Source organism: Dendrobates tinctorius, unplaced genomic scaffold (genome assembly GCF_039654945.1).
Source record: "Dendrobates tinctorius isolate UK_male_01 unplaced genomic scaffold, ASM3965494v1 ptg000331l, whole genome shotgun sequence".
NCBI classification, from domain to species: Eukaryota; Metazoa; Chordata; class Amphibia; order Anura; family Dendrobatidae; genus Dendrobates; species Dendrobates tinctorius.
In genome coordinates, this window is record NW_027361997.1 from 217,493 (window position 1) to 243,908 (window position 26,416).

The 26,416-nt window shown below is 42.6% G+C and overlaps 1 protein-coding gene across 2 annotated transcripts; it reads right to left on the reverse strand.

The window, feature by feature from the left end:
* Positions 1–1,368: 1,368 nt before the first annotated feature.
* Positions 1,369–26,238, reverse strand: LOC141074271 (uncharacterized). Of its 2 annotated transcripts, XM_073561892.1 has the most exons (6): positions 25,861–26,202; positions 21,398–21,726; positions 8,805–8,905; positions 8,384–8,560; positions 8,192–8,267; positions 1,369–5,994 (listed from the first exon to the last, which is right to left on the reverse strand). In XM_073561892.1, the coding sequence occupies exons 2-6, from the start codon at positions 21,723–21,725 to the stop codon at positions 4,952–4,954; spliced, it is 1,725 nt and encodes a 574-aa protein (XP_073417993.1). In that variant the 5' UTR covers position 21,726; positions 25,861–26,202; the 3' UTR covers positions 1,369–4,951. The 2 variants fall into 2 exon arrangements, with proteins under 2 accessions (XP_073417993.1, XP_073417994.1); XM_073561893.1 differs by lacking the exon at positions 21,398–21,726 and having other exon boundaries at positions 25,861–26,238.
* Positions 26,239–26,416: the final 178 nt, after the last annotated feature.

Here is a 26,416-nt window from a genome sequence, read left to right on the forward strand (position 1 = left end):
ACGAATACGTAATAGGGCATAGTGTGTACAAGGGGCTGAGTGTGCTTGGTACATCCGTGGCCAAGCAACTTCAATGCACCGTTCTGTCCCTATAGTTTGCTGAACCCCTCCCTCCCTTCTCTACTGATGATCAGAGCTTGCTTGTCCAGAGTCGGCAATGTTTCAGGAGAAAACTGGTGTCTGTCTCCATAGTCCTGGCTTATCCAGAGCCAGCAGTGTCAGGTGAAAGCTGATACAGGAAAGATATATATCTTTGTACCATGTTAGCCAGTAGATAGAAAAATATTTGCAATTGAGAGTCCTCAGTGGCTGATACCTTTTAATGGCTAAGGCCGGGATCACACATTGCAAGAAACTTGGACGAGTCTCGCATGATAATACCTGGCACTGCCGCTGGCACTTGGATCGGTGCGTGTGGCCGCATAGCAATGCAGGGAGCCGCACGCACCGCTCCTGACTGCCGGTGGCAGTGCTGGGTATTAACATGCGAGACTCGTCAGAGTTTCTCGCATGTGTGATCCCGGCCTAAGTGAAAAGATGGTAACAAATTGCAAGCTTTCGAGACTACTCAGGTCTCTTCATCAGGCATATAGACTAATACAAAATCTGAAGAGTCACATTTATATACAACACAGCAGAGAAAGAAATAATGCAATAGAAAAGACAAGTGATGTGAAGCAGAACTGCCATTATGGGATAGTGATAAATAGCTGTGTCCATAAATATTGGAACAGTTCGTAGATAAGGAGTGAAAGTTTTATTGTCCTCTGATTGGGGTCTGGTTCTGTGTTGTGATGCCCCAAGGTCTTAGGCACAAATTCCTTAATTGATGTAAAAAGACATAAATCCATGCTGGTGAAAGCTGGAGTCGCTTGCACATAATTCACTCTCCTCTTTGTTGCGCCTGCACGCTACACACTGTATTGGATTGGCTGCAGCAGACAAAGCACCAATCTAGGAACTCCACTATTGACTAAGCACAGGAACCAGCTTTCTCCCGAGTCACCCAATGGGAGGCAGGGGAATCCAATAATTGATGTCACTCAGCCAAAGATACACCGAGCACCCCAATTAGCATGTGGGAATAAGTGCTTTTTGCTCAATAGAGGAACAGACATATACCGGAAAGGTCTGATTTTTACAGGAGCCAAGTCCCCCATGTATGTGCTTAGTTTAATTTGTATTTTGGAGTTTAACACTCCTAGAGAAAAAAAAATTAGAATTGCTATTTTTTTTTCATTTTGCCTGTCAAAAATTGTAATTGTGATCAAAAAGTTGCAAGTACCACTAAATTGTTCCAATGAAAACTACAGTCAAAAAATAAGTAAAAACACAGACCTGTTGAAAAAATGACGTCTCAGAAAAAGCTACTTTTTTCAAAGAGTATTTATTGTACAAAAATAAAACAAATGGCTATATCTAAATACATTTATGTATATACACACACACACAACTATATAGCTGTATAAATGTAACATTGTCACAATCGTACTGACCCACAGAATAAGGTTAACACCTTATTTGTGCAGCACTGTTAATCAGGTAAAATACAGTGGAACGTCAAAAAGTAAAATACAGTTATACTTCAAAAAGAGTTAATTACATTTTCTTCATAAGTTATATGTACCCCTATATGCCGCTACTGATAAATACAACTCAAACCACAAAAAAAAAGCCCTGATACGGCTGAAGTAAAATAAAGTTATGGGTCTTTGAATGTGACAATAAGAAAGTGAAAAAAAAAAAATGGTTACGCAAACACCAAAACCAAGCATAGAAGGATAAGAGTTATAAGGTCTATAGTGTCGTGTTAAACACTAACTCTGCTAATAATGTGATCTATTGTCATACAGTTGTGGCCAAAAGTATTGACACCCCTGCAATTGTCAGATAATACTCAGTTTCTTCCTGAAAATGATTGCAAACACAAATTCTTTGGTATTATTATCTTCATTTAATTTGTCTTAAATGAAAAAACACAAAAATAATTGTCCTAAAGCCAAATTTGATATAATTCCACACCAAACATAAAAAAAGAGGGTGGACAAAAGTATTGGCACTGTTCGAAAAATCATGTGATGCTTCTCTAATTTGTGTAATTAACAGCACCTGTAACTTACCTGTGGCACCTAACAGGTGTTGGCAATAACTAAATCACACTTGCAGCCAGTTGACATGGATTAAAGTTGACTCAACCTCTGTCCTGTGTCCTTGTGTGTACCACATTGAGCATGGAGAAAAGAAAGAAGACCAAAGAACTGTCTGAGGATTTGAGAAACCAAATTGTGAGGAAGCATGAGCAATCTCAAGGCTACAAGTCCATCTCCAAAGACCTGAATGTTCCTGTGTCTACCGTGCGCAGTGTCATCAAGAAGTTTAAAGCCCATGGCACTGTGGCTATCCTCCCTAGATGTGGACGGAAAAGAAAAATTGACAAGAGATTTCAACGCAATATTGTGCGGATGCTGGATAAAGAACCTCGACTAACATCCAAACAAGTTCAAGCTGCCCTGCAGTCCGAGGGTACAACAGTGTCAACCCGTACTATCCGTCAGCGTCTGAATGAAAAGGGACTGTATGGTAGGAGATGCAGGAAGACCCCACTTCTTACCCCAAGACATAAAAATCCAGGCTGGAGTTTGCCAAAACTTACCTGAAAAAGCCTAAAACGTTTTGGAAGAATGTTCTCTGGTCAGATGAGACAAAAGTAGAGCTTTTTGGGCAAAGGCATCAACGTAGAGTTTACAGGAGAAAAAAAGAGGCATTCAAAGAAAAGAACACGGTCCCTACAGTCAAACATGGCGGAGGTTCCCTGATGTATTGGGGTTGCTTTGCTGCCTCTGGCACTGGACTGCTTGACTGTGTGCATGGCATTATGAAGTCTGAAGACTACCAACAAATTTTACAGCATAATGTAGGGCCCAGTGTGAGAAAGCTGGGTCTCCCTCAGAGGTCATGGGTCTTCCAGCAGGACAATGACCCAAAACACACTTCAAAAAGCACTAGAAAATGGTTTGAGAGAAAGCACTGGAGACTTCTAAGGTGGCCAGCAATGAGTCCAGACCTGAATCCCATAGAACACCTGTGGAGAGATCTAAAACTGGCAGTTTGGAGAAGGCATCCTTCAGAAATCAGGGACCTGGAGCAGTTTGTCAAAGATGAATGGTCTAAAATTCCAGCAGAGCATTGTAAGAAACTCATTGATGGTTACCGGAAGCGGTTGGTCGCAGTTATTTTGGCTAAAGGTTGTGCAACCAAGTATTAGGCTGAGGGTGCCAATACTTTTGTCTTGCCCATTTTTGGAGTTTTGTGTGAAATGATCAATGTTTTGCTTTTTGCTTCATTCTCTTTTGTGTTTTTTCATTTAAGACAAATTAAAAGAAGATAATAATACCAAAGAATTTGTGATTGCAATCATTTTCATGAAGAAATTGAGTATTATCTGACAGAAGTGCAGGGGTGTCAAAACTTTTGGCCACAACTGTATATGGGAGGGATTTGGAAGGAAGTGAAACACAGGTTCCAGGAAAATTAAATTTGGGATAACGCATACTAGTTACTTTTATTATTCAGGTTTTTGGCTCCATACGAGCACAGCTACAGATGCATCCCACAAAATTAGAGTATCATCAAAAAGTTAATTTATTTCAGTTCTTCAATACAAAAAGTAAAAAACTCTTCTATTAGTCATTACAAAGAGAGCAATGTATTTCAAGTATTTATTTCTGTTAATGTTGATGATTATGGCTTACAGCCAATGAAAACCCAAAAGTCATTATCTCAGAAAATTAGAATACTTTATAACACCAGCTTGATTTCTCATTCTACAGCTTTCTCTACACTGCAATTCTGCTTCTTCAGATTGACTGTTTGTATACAACAGATGGGAACATGGAGTGTTGCCTCCATGTACCCCCTCTGCATCCAGGCTCATCCCGCTCTGACCCATCCGCGGGAAGTTAACCCCTTGGATGTCCAGAGGCACTTGCGGCGTCCGTGCGGTCCCCACTGCATCGCCCCTTATAAACGGCGGCAATTGAAGGAAGGCAGACGTCCCTCTCCCCCTCCCTGACACAACGGAGTGGCGGATGGAGGGTCCCTGCACCGTCCAAACTAGAGCAGCTGACCTGGGAGCGGAGCCCAGGTCCTGTGTTTCATCCCTCCTGCGGCAGCTTCAGCCAGGACGCACACCGCTAGTAAGATGGGCTGGTTATGAGTCCGAGTCACAAACATATGGGAAGGCTCCTGCATGCGGCACCATTCCCCATGGCCTTTCCCTCCAGCTGCGTTTTGGCCGAAATTTAGCCCCCGGCTTGGGCCTATTGCCGGACGTAATCTGGAAGTTCCGCCCTTTTTGTGCCATCATGGCAGTAGCTCTGCCCACGACTTGGAGCTTGTCACACATTGCGAGACTTCTCTCTGCTCGTCACACGCCGGCAGCCATCTTTATCCACCCAGCTGGCTCTCAACACGTGCGGGCATCCCGTTCAACTTCAGAGGGGCACAGCACAGCAGGAGGACCGCTATCACTGGGCCACAGGACCTGGGTAAGATCTCAGCTATGGCAGATACACTCATTGGCCCTTCTTTGCAGTAGTCACTGGAGACTTACAAGCCACGGTACTCCCTATTGGAGCATGTCGGCAGGATCAAGGACATACGGGGGTACATCATGTCACTCTCTAAGACATCCAAGAAGGCTAACAAGACACAGTGTTTTTCACCTCATGTACCACCTGTCAGACCTCATTGCCAAGGGGACAAAGTATGCCACTCTGCAAAGCCTGTGATCCCGAATGCGTTCAGGAGCCCTCCGCCATTACCGAACCCAGTGTACCTAGTCCCCCTAAGTGGGCTTCGTCACTGTCGAAGTCCATGGCATAGTTTTAACTTTACAGTCTTGACGTTAAAAAGGGGGGGGGGGGGGGGGAAAGAAACATTAGATAAATTTTCACACTACAGAAATATTGACTTCCTTGTGAATTCTCGCATGTGACATCAAGTGGGACCTGCACCTAAAGGATTTTCCACAGACTAAACAGGAGAAGGGCTTCTCATTTGTATGTATGCGCTCATGTGTTTTAAGCTGTGACAACTGTCCAAACAATTTGCCACAAACCGTACATAAGAAAGGATTTTCTCCGGTGTGACTCTGCCGATGTGTGATAAGAGCTGAAGTGCACAGAAAAGTTTTTCCACATTCAGGACAAATGCTCATCTGAAATGTTTTATGGATTGTCTGATGTGTCTGAAGATCTATCTTGGTGGTGAAGTGTTTCTGACATCCCACACATTGATAGATCTTTATTGCATTGTTAGGAGAGAGAGTCTCAGGATTTATGGGTTTATCTTGTTGGGTGAGATTTACAGTAACAATATTATCTTTTTGCATGTCAACATCATTCTTGAGAAACTCTTCAGTGGAAGTAATGTCATCCTCAGAGCTCGAGTCATCTTTAATACGAACAAGTCTGTATTCAACCTCACCATCTGGGTCATGAACTTTTTCCTTTGAAAGAGCCTTATGATGTCCATCTTTACATGAGATTGATTTATTCTTGAAATGACTAAATGGTTTTGGTAGTCGCTTCTCAATGCAAGATTCATCTACTGCTTGTCTATGACAAATAGGTGCAAAAGCACTGTTATTCAATTTGTTGCTTTTGACACGCAAGGCTTCTTCATCCTGAACAGGAGCAGATGAATCTTGTTGCCTATGATCAATAAATTCCCAGACATATTTGTCTGTGAGAGTTTCCGCATCACATGATGGTGGTTCCTCCTTAACAAGAGTACATGTAACATCAGTGTCTGTAAGTTTTTCTTCCTCCTCTTCTTCTTGAGAGATCAATTCATCCGTATGACGTGTTGATATATATGAATGATGGCCATCAGAAGTATAAATTGAGGTGTCCATGAGAGTTCCTTCTTCATATAGCATGGATTCTTCCTTTGTGTCAGACGTATCTATAACAAGGCCAAGCTCATTTATATCTGCAGAAAGGAAAATATCGCAATTTTAAACATGAAATGCTTGAATCAAGTTTTTCAGAGGTTACTGCAACTGTTATTTAGTAGTTAAGATCAGAGAAAAGAGGTGATTTGTCTGCTTATAGAAACAGTGTCACTCTTGTGTATGTTTGTTAACTAGCTCTCTCACAGAACAAAGAAACTATCGTATATACTCGAGTATAAGCCGACCCACCTAATTTTGCCACAAAAAACTGGGAAAACTTATTGACTCGAGTATAATCCTAGGGTGGAAAATGCAGCAGCTACTGGTAAATTTAAAAAATAAAAAATAGATACCAATAAAAGTAAAATTAATTGAGACATCAGTAGGTTAAATGTTTTTGAATATCCATATTGAATCAGGAGCCCCACATAATGCGCCATACAGTTCATGATGGCCCCATAAGATGCTGCATAGAATAATATGCCCCATATGCTGCTCCATAAAGGTTATGGCCCCATATGCTGCCCCGTAAAATGTTCCATAGAATAGGCCCCATAAGATGCTCCATAGAATAGGCCCCATATGCTGCCCCCATAAGATGCTCCATAGATTATGCCCCCATATGCTGCCCCCATAAGATGCTCCATAGATTATGCCCCCATGTGCTGCTGCTGCTGCATTTAAAAATAAAAAAAATGACACTCACCTTTCCTTCGCTGGGGCCAGGTGCCAGTGTAACTGCTGGCACCTGAGATATTCACCTGTCCCCTGGTCCATCGCTGCTTGCTGCTGTCTGGCACGTCATCTGTCAGTGACGTTCAGACTGCAGGGGGAGCGGCGCGCACTAACCACGTCACCGTGCCCTCTGCTGTCTGATCGTCACTGACAGATGACGTGCCAGACAGCAGCAAGCATCGATGGACCCCGGACAGGCGAGTATCGCTATACTTACCCGTCCTGGCACGGTCTCTGCAGCCCCCAGCTTCTCCACGATCTCCCTTCCTGCCTTCAAGTGGTCACGTGGTACCGCTCATTAAACTCATGAATATGCGCATATGCTGCAGAGACCGTGCCAGGACGGGTAAGTATGACTTGACATATAATGGTACTGTACAATGCAGCTAATTCTGCTGCGGATCCGCAGGGCCAAAACCACTGCGGATCTGCAGCAGAATCCGCAGCGTGTGCACATACCCTTAACCTTCACTGGAAATGTGGAAACCAATATTGCTATTGTGATTTATTTTCCTCTCCTTTTAGAATACATTTACATACAATGGTGTGTACATGAAATACATCACTGCTTTGGGCCACTATCCTCCAATTAACAAAAGGATAAAGTAAAGCGCTGTAGCACAGTTATAAAGTTGGCCATTCATGCGCAATAGCAGTCACATGCGCATTAAGCTAACAGCTGTCTCTCCTGCATACACCCGGACCGATATTGGCAGGTTTCCATGACTAGCTTACTGTGCACGGAGGGCTTAAGAAATACAATACAATATCAGCTACATCAGGGAAATTGTGTAGATTTATACTTTCTAAAAATACATTTCCTTGGGAAAACAATGTCAAAGGATGGGGAATGAACTATAATATGGAAAATCTGACTGTAGGATAAGAAATGTAAAATCAGTCTGGGTGTTAATCATGGTATAAAGGAGGACATACTAAGACAGGACACAAAAAAACAAAGTCAGGAGTATGTCCTCTTGGAAAGTCGAACAGTAACTTATTTTTAAATGTGGTGCAATGATTCGTAAAATTAAAGCAAATGTCAACTTTCAGTTAGTCTGTGGCCACTTTATGACAAATATTACATGGAACAAGTGAGATATACTACAAAGCTCTATAAATATGAATAAAAAGGCCTGTAGATATGGGTGGACTTTTTCACGGGAATGTGGTCCATCAGAGAGGTGAGTAATCTCTGGCTCCTGAACAGCAGGCTCAAGAACATCTTACCTTGCGAAATTCCCATCTCGGCTTTTGATTAGCCAGGGTGGTGTGGCATCATTCATTGCGGCGTGATGGCCAGAGGATGTCACACCAGCCCGGGCTAATCAAAAAGTCACATTGGGGATTCGGGAAGGCAAGAGATTTGCAGAGCGCTCGTCCAGTGGTCACAGAGTATTGACCTGGACCAGAGACCCACATATTGATCCACCCAACGATACTAATAATATAAAAGTCAAGGCTTCTCACAGGTCAGAGGTCATATGCAATAATCCTTACCATGTGAACTAAATGACTGCTCATTATTCAACATGTCCGCATAAAAGTCATGGTGTCCTTCTAAATAGTCTCCCTCCTATAAAAACAAGGAAGGTACAATATTACCAGAACCCAAGACTATGAACCAGCCATAGTTCAGACATTGCCAAAGGTGCTGAGGTATAATGCTCCAGTATTTCCGGTTGTGTTCACCTCTCCATTCAGCAGCTGGATGATCTTGTAGGCGAGTTCTAGAATCTGTCGATCGTTGTTTTCATCATTGCTGTGGCAGGGAGGAGGTGGTGTCATTGCTGTTGGGGTTTGGGGCCTATCTAATTCTCCCAATTCCCTCATTTTAGCACGTTTACGAGACTTCACCACAGTGTAATCCTTGGGAGGAAAATTGAAAACATTATCACCAACTAAGACCAACATCTTTCACACCTTACATTGTAAATGTATTCAGAAAATATCGATAAACCTTAAAATCAGAAGAGTTAATTTTATACAATAGTGGGTGACGTGCCTAGTGGATTTCAAAAGTGCCCAACCAAATACAGAGAAAGCAAGACCCTCTGATTTATTATTCTTAGCAATAAAAGTACAACGTGACGTCATTCCCAGTTTTCCTCACCTCTCCAGTCAACAGGTAAATGATTTCCAGGGTGATATTTAATATCCTCTGGGTCATTCGACTTCGGATTTTCTTAGCACTCTTGGGGCGAGGAGGACGTTCTACAAAATGAATGGTGTTGTTAGTTCACACTTTCGCTATGGTAACCCTTTCACTGTCAGGAGTTTTTTTTGTTTTTTTTTTTACATTTTGTGCCTCTGTGAGCCAGGGCAATTTTCAGCAGACCCCTGGCTGTCACAGCGTCCCATTGGCACTCCGTGATCACAGACGTCAGAGGGCACTTAGAATAGCATATGACATATCATTGTGTCATATGTCGTTAAGAGACTAGAGAGGAGCTATTATCAGAAAATGACCTATTGTTTCAATCAGGTTTTTGTGTTAAATGTAAGTAAGTAAATGATTTTTTAGACCATTTTCCTATTGTTTCTGGGAACACATGAATATCCATCATGGACCCTGACCCTATCATTTAAGTATGAAAAAAGCATATGCAATGGACATTGTGAAGGTGGGGGGGGGGGGGGGGGAGACAGGTTAGCTGTGACGTCACCCATTATGATTGATGGATATTGTGCCATCAGCTGTGTATAGAGCAGTTACCTGTCATTTTAATCTTATAGGCCCCCCTTCACAAGTCAGGTTTTCCAATAAGTGTGGTGACCGTTTTCATGGGACTGTGTACATGTCCTTGTGTTCAAGAGACCCACACGTGGACATGTCCATTTTTTCCAGCAGCTGTCAATACGTCCCGCACAAGTGAACACGGATGACAAAGTGTGACATCCATGTGCACCATCCATGTGACACCTACCGGAATAGAAATGACATGTTTATATGTGCAAAATATAGATAGATATCTGTGAGACATATAATTAGTGCACTGTGTGTAGTTTACTGTACTTGTATTTAGCTAATTAATGAAAAAAATGACGTGGGGTCCCCCCTGTTTCTCATGACCAACAAAGGTAAAGCAGACAGTTGCGAGCTGATATCAGGTTCGGAAGGTCCATGGATATTGGGCCCTTCCCAGTCTAAAAATACCAGCCCACAGCCATGCCAGAATTTACTCATCTACTAGAAGAGCCAATTATGACATTTTGCCCAGCTCTTTCCGATTGCCCTGATGTGGTGGCAATCAGGATAATGATAGTTGGGGTTGATGACAGCTGTGATTTGTATATAGGGCTATATGTAGGGGCTCATATTCTATATGCAGAGGAAATGTAGGGGCTCATACTATATATAGGGGTCTGTGTGTGCTCATATGGCATATAGGGAAGCTGTGAGCAGGGTCATACAGTATATAGGGGGTGTCAACATACTTAATTCTACTCAATATTAAGTCAAAAAAATTATTAATATAAAATTGTAATATGTTAACCCGTTTCTGACGTTGGGCGTAATAGTACGCCCACGTTAGAATCCCTCCCTTTGATGTGGGCTCCGGCGTGAAACCCACATCTTTCCCGGCACATGCCAGCTGTTTTGAACAGCTGACATGTGCCTCTAACAGCTGCGGGTGGAATCGCGATCAATCTCTGACAGTGGTATTTAACACTCACTTCCAGTAAGCACACCAGAAATCCCGCCCATCGGTGAACCCATCACGTGATTGCGGGTCACCGATGGGTTGGCATGAAAACCAGAGGTCTCCGCCGGTGGTCGGCGCTCATAGCAAATGAGCATTTCTGCTACATACAGGCGATCTGATCAGACAACTGCAGCTTCTAGTCTCCCATAGAGATTATTGAAGCATGCAAAAAGTTAAAAAAAAAAAAAATTATTAACCCCTTTCCGACATTGGGCGTACATTTACGTTGATGTCGCGATTCCCTCCCTCACCGCTGGAGCCCACATCTTTCCCGGGACAGGTCAGCTGTTCAAAACAGCTGACACGTGCCAGAATAGCCACGGGTGGAATCGCAATCCACCCGCGGCTATTAACTTGTTAAATGCCACTGTCAAACGCTGATAGTGGCATTTAACAAGCGCTTCCGGCAATCGCGCAGGAAATCCACCCACCGGTGACCCACGTCACATGATTGTGGGTCACCGGTGTGTTGGCATGACAACCGGAGGTCTCCTGGGAGACCTCTATGGTTGTCACTGTCGGCTTGCTGTGAGCACCACTCATGGCAAGTGAGTAATTCTATTACATAGAGGCGAACTGATCATCACCTCTGTGCAGCACAGCTGATCAGGTTATGGCAATTTCTAGTCTCCCATGGAGACTATTGAAGCATAATAAATAAAGTAAAGGTTGCACTCAATTGCACTAAAGCAAATCAGTGTGTGATACATGAAGTATGAATAGCATAATGGCTTTTGGAAATGAAACATGAGATGCTTAGCACAAAATTTGGCCAAAAATTGTGAGCCCATCCACCAACGTCAAGGTAATCTCATGAATCGGATGGGTCCCTGACCTAACTGCCTAGTGTGAACACTTACCTCTGGCTAATAAATTGGTAAAGCCTACATTTATAGGAAGATCGGAACCAAATGTGATTGGATGTAATTAAAATCACAGCTTGGTGAAGGGCGGAGTGATCAGTCAGAAAAAATAGTAGTACATAATAATGGAAAACTGACCGAACAAAGAGCTAGTCTGAATTGGTGCATACCAAAAACATGCACTAATTCATGCCAAAAGTAAAAAAAAATTTTTAAAAATATAAAAAGTTAAAATCACCCCCCCTTCACCCAATTCAAAATAAACCAAAAAAAAAAATCAAACACGAACATATTTGGTATCGCAGCTTTCAGAATCACCCGATCTATCGATTAAAGGATTAACCTGATCGCTAAATGGCGTATCGAGAAAAAAAGTCAAAACGCCAGAATTACGCTTTTTTGGTCAAAAAAGCAATAACAGGCAATAACTGGCAATCAAAGGATCATATCTACACCAAAATGATATCAATAAATATGTCAGCTCTGTGCGCAAAAATTAAACCCCCACCCAACCCGAGATCACGAAAAATGGAGACGCTACAGGTATCGGAAAATGGCGCAATTTTTTTAACAAAAAAAAAAAAGTGAAATTCCACACTTGTTTTTTGTTTGCCTTTTTTTTTTTACTAGTTTCACTAAATGCTAAAACTGACCTGCCATTATGATTCTCCAGGTCATTACAAGTTCATAGACACCAAACATTTCTAGGTTCTTTTTTTATCTAAGTGGTGAAAAACAAATTCCAAACTTTGTTAAAAAAGAAAACAAAAAAATTGCGCCATTTTCCGATACACTTAGCGTCTTCATTTTTAATGATCTCGGGTTGGGTGAGGGCTTATCTTTTGTGTGCTGAACTGGGGTTTTTAATGATACGTTTGGTGAAGATACGTTCTTTTGATCACCCGTTACTGCATTTTCATGCATTGTTGCGGCGACCAAAAAACATTTCTGGCATCTTGACGTTTTTTCTTGCTATGCCGTTTAGCAATCAGGTAAATTCTTTTTTTTTTTTATTGATCGGGCGATTCTGAACGCGGCGATACCAAATGTGTATGTTTGATTTTTATTTTTATTGTTTTATTTTGAATGGGGCGAAAGGGGGTGATTTGAACTTTTATTAATTTTATATTTTTAAAAACATTTTCTTTTTAGTTTTGGCATGCTTCAATACTCTCCATGGGACTGCCACTACAGGATCGGCTCTGCTACATAGAGGCGATGGTCAGATCGCCTCTATGTAGTAGAATTGTTCACTTGCTATGCACGCCGACCACTGGGTGGCGCTCTCAGCAATCCAGCACTGACAACCATAAAGGTCCCCACGATCATGTGACGCGGGTCACCGGTGTGCGTATTTACGGCGCTGGGTTAAATGCCACTCTCAGAGTTTGATAGCGGTATTTAACTAGTTAATCGCCGCGGGTGGATCGCGATTCCACCCGCAGCTATCGTGGGCACACGTCAGCTGTTCAAAACAGCTGACAAGTCCCGGGAAAGATATGGGCTCACCGCCGGAGCCCCCATCAAAGGGAGGAAGTCCGACATTGGCGTAAATGTACGCCCGATGTCGGAAAGGGGTTAAAAACGCCAGATTTGTTTTTTTGGTTGTTGCTACATTGCAATAAAATACAATAACTGCCAATCAAAAGATCATATATACACCAAAATGATAACAATAAAAACGTCAGCTCGGTGTGCAAAAAAAAAGCCCTCACCCAGACAAAAATCACGAAAAATATAGCTGCTACAGGTTTCGGAAATTTTTTTTTTTTAACACAGTTTGGATTTTGTTACACTTAAATAAAAAAAGAACCTAGACATGTTTGGTGTCTATGAAATCGTAATGACCTGGAGAATCACAATGGCACGTCAGTTTTAGTATTTAGTGAACATGGTAAAAAAAAAAAAAAAAAAATCCCCTTTTTTTTTGCAATTTCACTGCACTTGTAATTTTTTTCCCATTTTCCAGTACACGATATGTTAAAACCAATGGTGTTGTTCAAAAGTGCAACTTGTCCTGCAAAAAACAAGCCCTCACATGGCCATATTGACCAAAAAATAAAAAAAGCTATGGCTCTGGGAAGAAGGGAAGCAAAAAACGAACACGCAAAAAACAAAAATACCTCCGGTCGTTAATGGGTTAATATTGAGCATAATTAATTTCAGCCTATTGGTTCGTCCCTCCACAACAGTTACGATTTCTCATGTGCATCCTCGTAAAAATAGTTGCCCACACCTGCTATGGCTTGTCTTACTCTACTGATTGGGGGTACGGCATGGCTCAGAAGTGAAGCAGTTGCATTTGGCTTTGAGGGCAAATTTTGCTGGATTGGTTTTCGTTCACAATATCACTTTTTGTAGAGCCTAAGTGACGTCAGCGGTAGTCACTGAAGCTGCGCAGACTCCCCGCCTGACCCGCGGTGAACTGACAGAGTGGGAAAATGTTCAGATACTTTCCCACGCTAATCAGTTTATTTCCGGTCAGGTGGGGAGGCTGCACAGGCAGCTATTCCTTCATTCCTCCGTGGTTTACAGCCGTGCGGTCGCATTAGCACCGCTCCCGGTTGTAAACTATTTAACCCCTTGAGATGGATTGCAGCGTGGGGCATGACTGTACAGCAGACAGGTATGCGATATTTTTGTTTTTTTATTTTGGATTTTTTACAGGAGAACGATGGCTTCGATTGGATTGGTGGTGAAATAAAGATGTAAAAAATTTGTTTATTTCATTAAAACGCTTTATTCTTAACGTGTGTTTTTTTAACCCTTTCAGACTAGTGGATTAATAATGCAGAGGTGTCTTATTGATGCCTCTCGATTATTAACCAAGCTTAATGTCACCCTACAATAGCACAGTGACATTAACCCCTTATTACCCAATATGCCACCCGCTACAGGGCAATAGGTAGAGAGAGTAATTGCCGGAATAGGCAAATCTTACAGATGCGCCTTTTGGCTAGGGGCAGATTTTTTTTAGCCAGGGGGGCCCAAAAACAATGGTCCCTCTCTAGGCTATTAATTTCTGCCCTCAGTCACTGGCTTGCCCTCTCTGGCGAAGAATATTGCGCGGGAGACCTCTCAAGTTTTTTCCGTGAATTAATCCTTTAATTTAACACCTACAGGTCAAAAATTTAACACACATACACTACTAACATTATTATTGAGGAACATATATAAATCTAACGGATATGCAATGGTTTACTGTATGTAAACCATGTCTCATATCCTGTCGGGTTCGGTAATGATTTTACAGATGCCGACAATTGAATTTTCACCTATTCTGCTATCTCTATGAAATATATATACCTATACTATGTGTATACATGTATTCTATCTATTCCATTTTAACCTGTTAGTGTGATTTTACAGATTAGCGCACTGAATTGCCGGCTTTTCTAAAGGACACCAGTGCATATTTCTTGCAAGTCTCACGCATGGTCCGTGTGTTATCCGTTTTTTTCTCACACCCATAGAATTGCATTGGCGAGTCTCGGCCGTAATACGGTGCAAATCGCAGCACGCTGCAATTTCCTCCACGCGTATAATACGGGCGAGAAAAAAAAAAAATGCATGATGTGAGCTGCCCCATAGATTAACCTTGGTCCGAGTGCTTTGTGATTTTTTTCTCGCATAGAACTCATACATATTTCTCTCTAGTATAACTCTGGTCTTAGTGTGTTTCCAGTTTTATCAGGACCCCACAAAATCTTGGATATTTGGCATTTCAGATTATTCATATGTAAATACACACACATGCACAATACAGTGGGTATGGAAAGCATTCACACCCCTTTAAATTGTTCACTATTTCATTGCAGCCATTTGATAAATTCAAAGAAGTTAAACTGAAATATCACATGGTCATAAGTATTCAGACCATTCGATCAGACACTCATATTTAAGTCACATGCTGTCCATTTCCTTGTGATCCTCCTTGGGATGGTTCTACTCCTTCATTGGAGACCAGCTGTGTTTAATTAAACTGATAGGACTTGATTTGTAAAGGCACACACCTGTCTATATAAGACCTCACAGCTCACAGTGCATGTCAGACCAAATGAGAATCATGAGGTTAAAGGAACTGGCCAAGGAGCTCAGAGACAGAATTGTGGGAAGGCACATATCTGGCCAAGGTTACAAAAGTAGTTCTGCAGTAGTCAAGGTTCCTAAGAGCACAGTGGCCTTCATAATCCTTAAATGGAAGAAGTTTGGGACCACCAGAAGTCTTCCTACACCTGGCTGTCCAAACTGAGCAATCGTGGGAGAAGAGCCTTGGTGAGAGAGGTAAAGAAGAACCCCAAGATCACTGTGGCTGAGCTCCACAGATGCAGTAGGGAGATGGTTGACTTTGTGGAACTTTCTCCTATTACTGCAGCCCTCCACCAGTCGGGACTTTATGGCAGAGTAGCCTGACGGAAGCCTCTCCTCAGTGTCAGACATATGAAAGATGGATTCCTATATGAAAAAGAAATACCAAAATAGCTTCAAAAATATTTCCTCAGAATTATGAATATCAAAAGAAAACATATATACTCAAAAAGATATTCAAAAATATCGACTATTTTTAAAAACGCCACCAGAAAATATTCTATACAATAAAATATTAATTTCTGACAAAAATTGTGAATAAGAATTTTTATTTAATTTTTGAGCATTAAAAAACATAGAAAAAATACATGACATAAATGTGTGCAGGGGTACAACAAAGAAACCAAGCAGCTGAGAGAAAGATCCAAATATTTTTTTTAAAAATTTCAAAGTGAAAAATATATCACAAAAAAGTGCATAAAAAATTAATCAACATGTGAAATGCATTCATCAATATATAAAAAAAACAGTGCTTTATAATACACATAGTATTACATATATAAAAAAAAATTTTGGTGAGGTGCAGGAAATCTTGTTTAGCACTCAGCACTTGTATGCAAGTATGTGCACATATTCACAGTGATTAACTGAATTGTTGTAAGCTGCCTTCATATGAATTAGGGGGACTAGAAGATCTCTGTTTTGCACTTAGCACTTTATGTATTATATCAAATGCACCAATATGGAATTTAAAAAAAAAAAAAAAAAAAATTTATATACTGTATGTAACACTGTGTATTACAAAGCACTGCTTTCTTATATATTGATGAATGCATTTCACATTTTGATGAATTTTTTATGCACCTTTTTGTGATATATTTTTCACTTTGAAATTTTTAAAAAAATATTTGGATCTTTCTCTCAGCTGCTTGGTTTCTTTGTGTACCCCTGCACACATTTATGTCATGTATGGTTTTTATGTTTTTTAATGCTCAAAAATTAAATAAAAATTCTTATTCACATCATTTTTGTCAGAAATTAATATTTTATTGTATAGAATATTTTCTGGTGGCGTTTTTAAAAATAGTCCATATTTTTGAATATCTTTTTCAGACATATGAAAGCCCGCAGAGTTTGTTAAAAAACACATGGACTCCCAGGCTATGAGAAATAAGATTCTTTGGTCTGATGATAGGAAGACAGAACTTTTTAGTGATAATTCTAAGCGGTATGTGTGGAGAAAACCAGACACTGCTCATCACCTGCCCAATACAATCCCAACAGTGAACCATGATGGCAGCATCATGCTATGGGGGTGTTTTTCAGGTGCAGGGAAAAGACGGCTTGTTGCAATTGAAGGAAACATGAATGCAGCCAAGTACTGAGATATCCTGGATGAAAACCTCTTCCAGAGTGCTCTGGACCTCAGACTTGGCCAAAGCTTCACCTTCCAACAAGACAGTGACCCTAAGCACACAGCACAGCTAAAATAACAAAGGAGTGGCTTCAGAACAACTCTGTGACCATTCTTGACTGGCCCAGCCAGAGCCCTGACCTACACCCAATTGAGCATCTCTTGAGAGACCTGAAAATGACTGTCCACCAATGTTCACCATCCAACCTGAGGGAACTGGAGAGGATCTGCAAGGAAGAATGGCAGAGGATTCCCAAATCCAGGTGTGAAAAACTTGTTGCATCATTCCCAAGACGACTAATGGCTGTACTAGCTCAAAAGAGTGCTTCTACTCAATACTGAGGAAAAGGTCTGAATACTTATGACCATGTGAAATTTCAGTTTTTCTTTTTTAATAAATTTGCAAAAATTTCTACATTTAAAGAGAGGAAAATTTAAAGGGGGTCTGAATACTTTCCATACCCACTGTATTGTGCATATGTGTGTGTATTTACGTATGATTAATCTGAAATGTCTAATATCCAAGATTTTGCTGTGTCCTGAAAAAAATGGGAACCTCCTGGATTTCTCGAAAACTTAAGTACAGATGGGTGAAAATCAATTTTACTTGAATTTGACTAAAAAAATCTGCATTCGCCAAAATGTGGATATTTTCTAATTAGCTTCTATGCAGAATTAGCAAAATGTCGATCACTGGCTACCTGCGGATTATAACTTCTTTGAGAAATGAATTTCCCATGGAAATTTGCACAAAATTGAGTTTTGCTTGATATGCTCATCTAATAATAAATAATAATAATAATCATCTTTATATAGCGCTAACATATTCCGCAGCACTTTACAGTTTGCACACATTATCATCACTGTCCCCGATGGGGCTCACACTCTAAATTCCTTATCAGTATGTCATCTCTACTTTAAAGGCCTGCCAAAGCATCCAATACTTCCTGATAGTTTCTTGTGTGTGTGATTCTCACCCTTCATCATAAGACAGAGCACCAGCATCCAATTGCATCATTATCCATGACAGAAAAAAACCATCTATAATAATAAATGCCCTAAGCAACTTCCGGTTGTAACAACTTCCGTCCAGTTGTAATCGGTGACGTCACCGCACACCTCTTTCCATGTTAACCCTCAACACACCAATCCTCCTCAACACACACACACTCCACTTTCATCATCTCCACTCACGTCCACTCACTCTTTCACTCCACATACGACCCCTTCTCTCACTCCGTCTCTCATACTCACGCCGTCATCGCCGCTGCTCCACGATCCCCGACATCATCTTCCGCCGGCGCCATCCTGGATCCAGACGTCCTCCACGCCGGCGACATGTTCTTGCGGCGACGCCATTTTGGATCGGCGAAATCCCGCGATAGTCAAGATGGCGTCACCGCAAGAACATGTCGCCGGCGAGGACATGGTGAAAGGTGAGAGGAGTGTGTCTGTTGAGGGTTAACATGGCAAGAGGTGTGATGATATCGCATCCTCCCGATGCGATAGCATCGGGCCATAATCTAGTTAAGCATAAGCACTGTATGGGAAAAGAGCTCAACTGATTTCTGCAGCAGCCAGGGCCGCCATCAGGGATGCAGGTTCAGTTACTCTATTGCCATGAGGGCCATGGACCATATGTCTCCATCCCGGCCCGGGGCAGAATGGAAGGCATGGGGGGCAGAAAGGGAGGCACATGGGGGCCGGATGGAGACAGATGGTGCAGAATCATGGGGCAGGATGGATACGATGGAGACAGATGAGGCAGCACCATGGGACAGATGTGGCAGGATGAAGAGATCATATGGGGCAGGATGGGACATTACACGGTCGCAGAATGGATACTTATGAGGGCAGGATGGGAGAACATATGGCTGGAGCCAGGAATGAGACACACGGGGGCCAGGATGGGGGATAATATTACCATAGGGGGTAATTAAGGGATTTTATTACTGCAGTGATGCATTCATTTTATTTTTTGAGGATACTGTTTTAAATGGGGGAGGCGGTCCTGATACTGTGCAGAGAGACACTGTCGCCTTTTTTTCTTCATCTGGTGTAGTGTAGAATTTGGGAAAAAATAAGTAATATATTCTGCAAGCGCACCTCTAGATAACTGTTATTTCCTGCAGAGACGAGCCCTGGCTGGAAGAAGTGACGGCAGTATGTGCTGGATGAAGATGAAAAGCGAAGATGAAGGACTTCACCTAGAAACATCACTGGTGAGTTAGTGTGTTACCTGTACACTGACACTATACACGATATATAGAGGTCATGTGTACATTGTCACCAGTATTCACTGTATTACCTTTACACTATACAGAGCTCCTGTGCATAATGTCACTGGTGATCATTGTATTACCTGTACACAGACACTTCATACTAAGTACAGATCTCCTCTGTATAATGACACTGTGATATTAGTATTGTGTTTTTTTATTACTAATCAGTATTGTAGTATTCAGTCACTATGTGGTGGTAATATGTTGTCCAGCCGTGGTGTGGCAGTAGTTTTTTTTTTCCTTCTATGTGCTGTTATTTGGTCACCATGTGGTGGCAATATGTGGTCTGGATATGGTGCAGTGGTATTTGTTCCTTGTATGTGATATTATTCAGTCACTGTGGTGGCAATACGTGGTCTGGACATGGTGTGGTGATATTTGTTCTTTGTATGTGGTATTAATGGTCACTATGTGGTGGTAATATGGTGTGTGGGCATGGTGCGGTGGTACTTGTCCCCTGTATCTGATATTATTGGTCATTGTAAAAAATGAAATTAAAAAAAAAATATACAAAAATTGTATTGGATATTTTAACAAATGTTTAATATGTTAGAGAAGAGTAGGGCCTGTCCAAAAGAGTTTACATTGTCGTGCTGGCGGCTTAAAAAAATCTTTAGGCCGAAACAAAAGCTGCTGGTTATATGTGTGATCTGGTGATGGGAACTGTTAATGTAAATTAGAAGAAAAAGCTGAGTGCCTATTACATATATGTATATCTGATACATTTAAGGCTATATTGACATCTGATACTATATATAGCTGTTATGCAATATTGAGTCTTGGGGGAGTTATTTAGCTCTATTGTGTGCTAAATAGGGCTTAATTATTGTCATTCTTAGTGACTTAAATTTTTTTAATTTTGGTTTTGTCTTTTTGTATCTAATAAACTTACATTAAATTTATTCGGGTGATCCTGGTTTATAGTCTGTAGCTTTTTCTTCTAATTTACTATTGCTGTTTTACAGACTGTGTGTATCCTCGTGTGTGGTCCCCTCTAGGTTTTCTATTTGGGAACTGTTAATGTGTGATTGGTGAGAAGTGGAGTTTTTCCAAGAGAGAGCGGTGGGACTGTGGACAGTTCGAAGGCTGGAGGCGGGGCTGGAGCCTGGGCGGAGTCTCAGGGGGGCCCCAAAATTCCTAGTGGCAGCCCTAGCAGCAGCCACCCACTATGTGTCAGGCAAGGGTGGCCTTTTTGGATAGGTAATTGGCACACTACATGAATGAAGGGTGAGAGGGAGAGGTGGTGTCAAGCCTATCGTGGTGCAGTAACCCAGCTGACTACTGAATGGGCTAACAATCTACTAACACAGGAGAACAACTATGTAAGGGTGGTTTCACATTAGCGTTTCAGGGCGCAGCGACGGCCTGCGCACGGCCGCCGCTAAGCCCCGCCCCCTGCCGCACCTCCTCCGGTAGCTCCGCAGGCCGTGCGCAGTATGCGCTTGGCGGCACATGCGTCCTTTTAACGGTGCGCCAACCAGCGCCAAACGCAACCTTTTTCAATTTGGTTGCGCTCGGCGCACTGTCAAAAGGACGCATGTGCCGCCAAACGCATACTGCGCACGGCCTGTGTCCCCAGTGATAAAGATAGGGGACGCATGCAGCGTCATGTGCCTGTAGGCGGAGCTAACGGAGGAGGCGCGGCAGCCGTGCGCAGGCCGTCGCTGCGCCCTGAAACGCTAATGTGAAACCACCCTTACTAACAAAACGGATTGTAATGGCTGTGAGATTTTGCTGTCATTTTTCTGCAAAAAACAAGCTTCTGTATAAGGCTATATTCATTGTTATTACTATTGCAAAAATATTGCTGTCCTACCATGCAGAAAAATTGCAACAAAGCCACCACGTGCGAAAGCAGCACAACAGTCAATTTAAACACATGTTGCAGCTGCATCAGGACCACCTGGCCTTACCCTTGGGCTGTGCATAAGAGAGGGGCATCAAACTGAATATTTGCCCAGGTGCAGGACAACCTATGTTCACCTCTGATGTAAGCTGCACATCATTTAAGAGTCTGAGAAACCATGAACAAAAGCCTCAAGCCAGACCAGAAAAATATTCTCCATTCTATCCACCCAACTGCACCCCAATCCAGTCACTCAGTCGCTGGCCAAGTGACAAGCAGCAAATACCTTTTTTTTTCTGTAACTTCTTCACAGTAGTGTTTGCCTGTACAGTGCAGTTAAAAATTGTTGGGAGAGCGTCCTTCTTGAGGCTCTTCCTCATTCCTTCGTTATTATAGGATTCTGGAGTAAAATGCTGGGAGCATATGCGAAATGCATCCGTCTTTTTCCCTTCAAATACTTTATCAGTAAAAGCATCAATGTCTCCAAAGTCTTGGCCTGTCTGCATTAGCCATGCCTTGATCATCTCCTTGCGTCTTGGGAAGGCATGGATCGTGATGTCGGGATCCTTCTTCTTCCAGCAGAAGGAACATCCTTTAACGATACACGATGGCATCCTACATAAGGGCAAGCACTCATTAATAGAGAGACAATGTAAGAGTTTTCCCAGCTCATCAGTTAGATGGATTCTAGGGAGAAAATCCGAACAGAGCGAGCCAAACAGGATACAAGCCACTTAGCCTTTATTTATCCCCATTCTGCCGAAACCAAGTCTCATTTTTGTGCTTTGTTTTTTTCCTCGAGCCATACGTTTCTTAATACTTTGTCAATATGGCCATGTGAGGGCTTGTTGTTTTGTAGGATGAGTTGTACTTTTGAATAACATCATTAACTTTAGCATACAATGTGCTGGAAAGAGGGAGAAAAAAAAATTCCAAGTGCGGTGAAATCAGGTTTCCTCCCCACATTTCCCCCACATTTTTTTTTAGGCGGATGTTAGGGGGTTACTGTTTTTACATATGTCTGGTTAAAATGTCCTGACAACATGATTCTCCAGGTTAGTACAATTCTGGTGATATCAAACTTGTAGTTTTTTTTTTATTTTAGTAGTGAAAAAAAGTAATTCAACATTTCTGCTGTGCTGCTACTTTTCAAGAAAGTAACTATTTCTCAGTTGATGGAACAGCATTTGTTGTTTTTTTTTTACTTTTTATTGATACCATCTTAGGGTACATATGATCATTTGATCACTTTTCATTGCATTTTTTGTGAAGATGTGATGACTGAAAAAAGGTGATGTATTATAGTATATACAGAACTAGTGGTCAAAAGAAGGGACTGCAAACAAAGTGAAAAGCCAAAAAAAAAAAAAAAAAGTTGTTGAAAATATTTAAAAAACAAAAGTTGAAATCACCATTTCTTTGCGCTTGGAATTTTATTTCTGGTTTCCAGTACATTAAATGAGAAAATGACTGGAGTTATTCCAATACTACAAAACGCAAACCCTCATACAGCTTTGATGAAGGAAAAATAAAAAGTTATGGCTCAAAAAAGAAAGGGAGAAAAAAAAAATGAAAGCAGAAAGCGTAAAAATTGGCTGCGGAGTGAAGTGGTTAATTAAAGGATCTGGTGGCTTTTATCTTGTTCATCTGGATCTACATTGATCTCATGCTGACGTTCATCTGGATCTACATTGATCTCACGCTGACTATTGCATTCATACAACAACCCCATTGTATTGCTATATAATGTACTTTATTCTTTCCAGTCTCAACAACTTGAAAACTTTCCATAGAGGCAACTTCGTTATCACACTATGCACCAACAATGGGGTTAACATCTTCATCCTGTAGCCTGATTACTGGCAAAAAAGACTTACCACCCTAAGATCTTATTTGTAAGCATGTTATATTAGCCTTGTGGTTTAGTTATGAAAGAAACGTAGCTGCCACATGTCTATTCACTGGCTGTATATGGTGTACACATGCTACCCATGGTCCGCACCAGTTCAGCTCACATTGGACAGATTAGATCTCCTAATCGCTCCAGTAGATGGCATACGACAGCCTGAAGTGCTTCCTTCTTCTCATGGCCTTGCCATTTCTTCAACCCAAATTTTGTAAATGATTAAATACCAATCTCATTATAACATTTTTGGCTATTTGATTTAACGCTACAAAAACTGATCTTTAGAGCCACATGGGCTATAAACAACAATGTGCTACAAAGTCAGGAGCCTTCCTATGTGCAGAGGTGATGGACAGCTCAGACATCCAGACCAGCTCACTGGAATCCAGAACATGAAATGTGGACAGCATAGTGTTGATTTCTATCCTCTTGTGACCTCCTATTACAAGGAACCAAGCTGATGATAGCGTCCTTGTACATGAACGCCTGCACTGAAGCACAATGGCAGCACTGTGCAGTTCTCTGTGATTGGGTTGTACACGATAGTCAACATGATCTATGACTCAACGAAGGGTTGCTTCAGACGTCTGTGCAAGATCGGTCCAAGCACAGACCGGCTGTGGTGCTCCCGATCCCAGCGTCACTACTTTACATATGTCTATGAGGCCGTGATCACACACGCGAGAAACTCGGACGAGTCTCACATGTTAATACCCAGCACTGTCATCAGCACTTGGGAGCAGAGCATGCGACTCCACGTATTTCTATGCAGCAGCACGCTCCGCTCTCGAGTGCCGGCAGCGGTGGCGGATATCAAGATGCGAGACTCGGCCGAGTCTCTCTCATGTGTGATCCCGGCCTAAGACTGACATTCAGGTCAGGAGAGCTATGGCCAGTTGGTGCATTGAAGGACCTTATGCGCTCCAAGGAAGCTGTTGGCACCTGTCACACACCACCCCTCACCAAAAGGACAAGCCTTTCCCTGCTATCAACCTATCTCATGGATCTTGGCAGTGTAGCATTTCAGTAGACAGAAACTGATGCATCAGATATTCACAATGGCTTTAACATAGGCGAGAATCTTGGCTTTTGACATAAATGAGACATCCATGACTTCTCATATGTAAAAACAGACCGTTGTCCTTCAGTGTTTTGGATCTGAGTGGTCATCATTGGTCCAAGCGTCAGGTTTTACTATCGGTGTTTTTTTTTTTCACTGATGAAACAAAAAAACACTAAACTGCAAAGCCCTAAAATTAGGCACACTATAAAACAATAAGCTAATAAGGAGGTTGCCGAAAACCTGGACAATCACTTTTTAAATAAAGTAGTCCCCCGTATAAAATAAAAACCCTGTATACTCGCCTCCCGTACTGATCCTAGCGATGTTAGCGCCAGGTGTGACGTGACACTGTTAAGCAACGTGAGCCCTGTAGCCAATCAGCAGCCACTAATGGCTGCTGCGCTCTCACTACTTCCATTTATCTGATGTTCCTCCAAAGGCATGAAGCTCGGACGTATGCTCAGACAATGTAGGCCACAGCATCCACATAACCTGACATCCTACAAACAGCGGCCCTCACATAGCCCGATCTATGGGAAAGTAAGGCTACTTTAACACTTGCGTTAGGAGGCGCAGCGCACGGCCGCCATGCAGTTCCACCCCCTGGCACACCTCCTCCGGTCAGCTTCTCCTATGGGCGCATGATGCTGCACGCGACCTGTGTACCCTATCGTTAGCATTGGGTACGCAGGCCGTGCGCAGGTATGCTTTTGCCGGCGCATGCGCCCTTTTGATGGTGCGCTGACGTGTGCCAAATGCACAGTGTTGCATTTTGGTACGCTCGGCGCACTGGCAAACACATACCTGCACACCCAATGCTAATGATAGGGTACGCAGGTCGCATGCAGCATCATGCGCCCATAGGAGGAGCTGACTGGAGGGGGCGGGGCAGAGCTTCACGGCGAGCGCCCGCTGCGCCTCCTAACGGAAGTGTGAAAGTAGCTTAAAAGTGTCATGGTGCAACAGTGAAAATATATAAGTGACCCAGTTCATCAAGGTGTTTTTGCCAGAATTCCAAACACCTTAAAACATTTTACAATTTTCGTCACTCTTGGATTCTATTTTACACCAGTACCAGCCAGCTAGCAGCGGCAGGCACATGATAAAATCTCCTGCGCCGGTCTGGGAGGGGTTTTATTTTTCTTTCACTGTAGAAGTTAAAGGGGTTGTCCAGGCACAGGTATGTGAGGACCTATCTAGAGGATAGGTCAGTGCTAGCAGATCGGTGGGGGTCCTACACCGGTCACCCCACGCATCAGCTGTGTAATCTGGATGGAGGTATAGCCACCACTACCAGGTAGTGCAGCACGGTGCCTGTTCTTTGGCACAGATTGGTGGGGTGCTGCTCTCGGTGCTGGTTGTTGCCCCCCCCCCCCCCATCCATCTGCTTTTAAGGACAGGTCCAGACAATCCCTTTAAGAAGGGGTTATCCGGTAGCAGAAACCCCCTTTATGTAGCAAACTAGGCTGTCATAAAGGGTTAAAGAGAATTCTTAAACAGGCAGTACTCTTCTGTTGCAGTGTCACAAAGAACAAGAGGGCTCCCACTAACACTCTGCAAGGGCTAGTCACATGTCCTTGGCCTTCAGGGGGGAAGCAGCTTTTTAAGGACCCAATTCCAATTGCTGATACGCTGACAGGATCTCTTTAAATCCAACCCTACGTCCTGTAGACGGTCACTCGCAACAGCTCAGGCCGCAGGCGGACTACATATCCCAGCATGCCTTGCGGCTCCGGACTACCTTGTTGATACAATCAGACACACAGGGTTCAGCCCTCACCTGCACAACAGAGATCTACAGGCAGCGAAAGCAGAGACTGGGCGCCCCTCAAACACGCCTCTCCACAGGCCGGAAGAAGCCTTCTTTGTATTCCATACAACTTCCGGTTTTGCGTTCCAGGTTTTTGACCCTTCATGCCCGTACTTCCGTTGAAGAATGCACTCTGCGTTCCAGCTGACAGGTTGAGCGCTCCCAACCCGGTTTCCCCTTGCAGTTCCAATAATGACCACATGATGGCAACAGGTTGCCTTATTCAGGAAACACCAGATGGGAGACGTAAAATAGCCACTAGGGGGCGGCGAGGTGATATTTTCAATGCGTCGTACTATTGGTATTTGTAAAGCCGGTAGATCTCCTCATACCAAGGCTTTATAAGGTGGCTTTATTTTGGGTGCTCCCCGTCAGCTGGCTTTGGGCTTAAATCTCTTGGGCTACACAATGCTTTATCCAATAATGGGAGGAGGGCCAACAGGTGAGGGCCGACCCCTCCTCAGGTACATACAAAGCACCTGTCACAATGTAGACCTGATTAGCTCCAGCCCATAAGTCTATGTTC

Bases quoted from the DNA above. Each gene is read 5' to 3' on its own strand.
- LOC141074271 (XM_073561892.1), bottom strand. From the start codon at position 21,725: ATGCCATCGTGTATCGTTAAAGGATGTTCCTTCTGCTGGAAGAAGAAG. The intron at 8,906-21,397 runs GTATTTGCTGCT...TTCATTTTGTAG, and splicing joins GAAGTTACAGAAAAAAAAAG to AACGTCCTCCTCGCCCCAAG. The intron at 5,995-8,191 runs GTAAGGATTATT...TCCTTTCTGCAG, and splicing joins GCAGTCATTTAGTTCACATG to ATATAAATGAGCTTGGCCTT.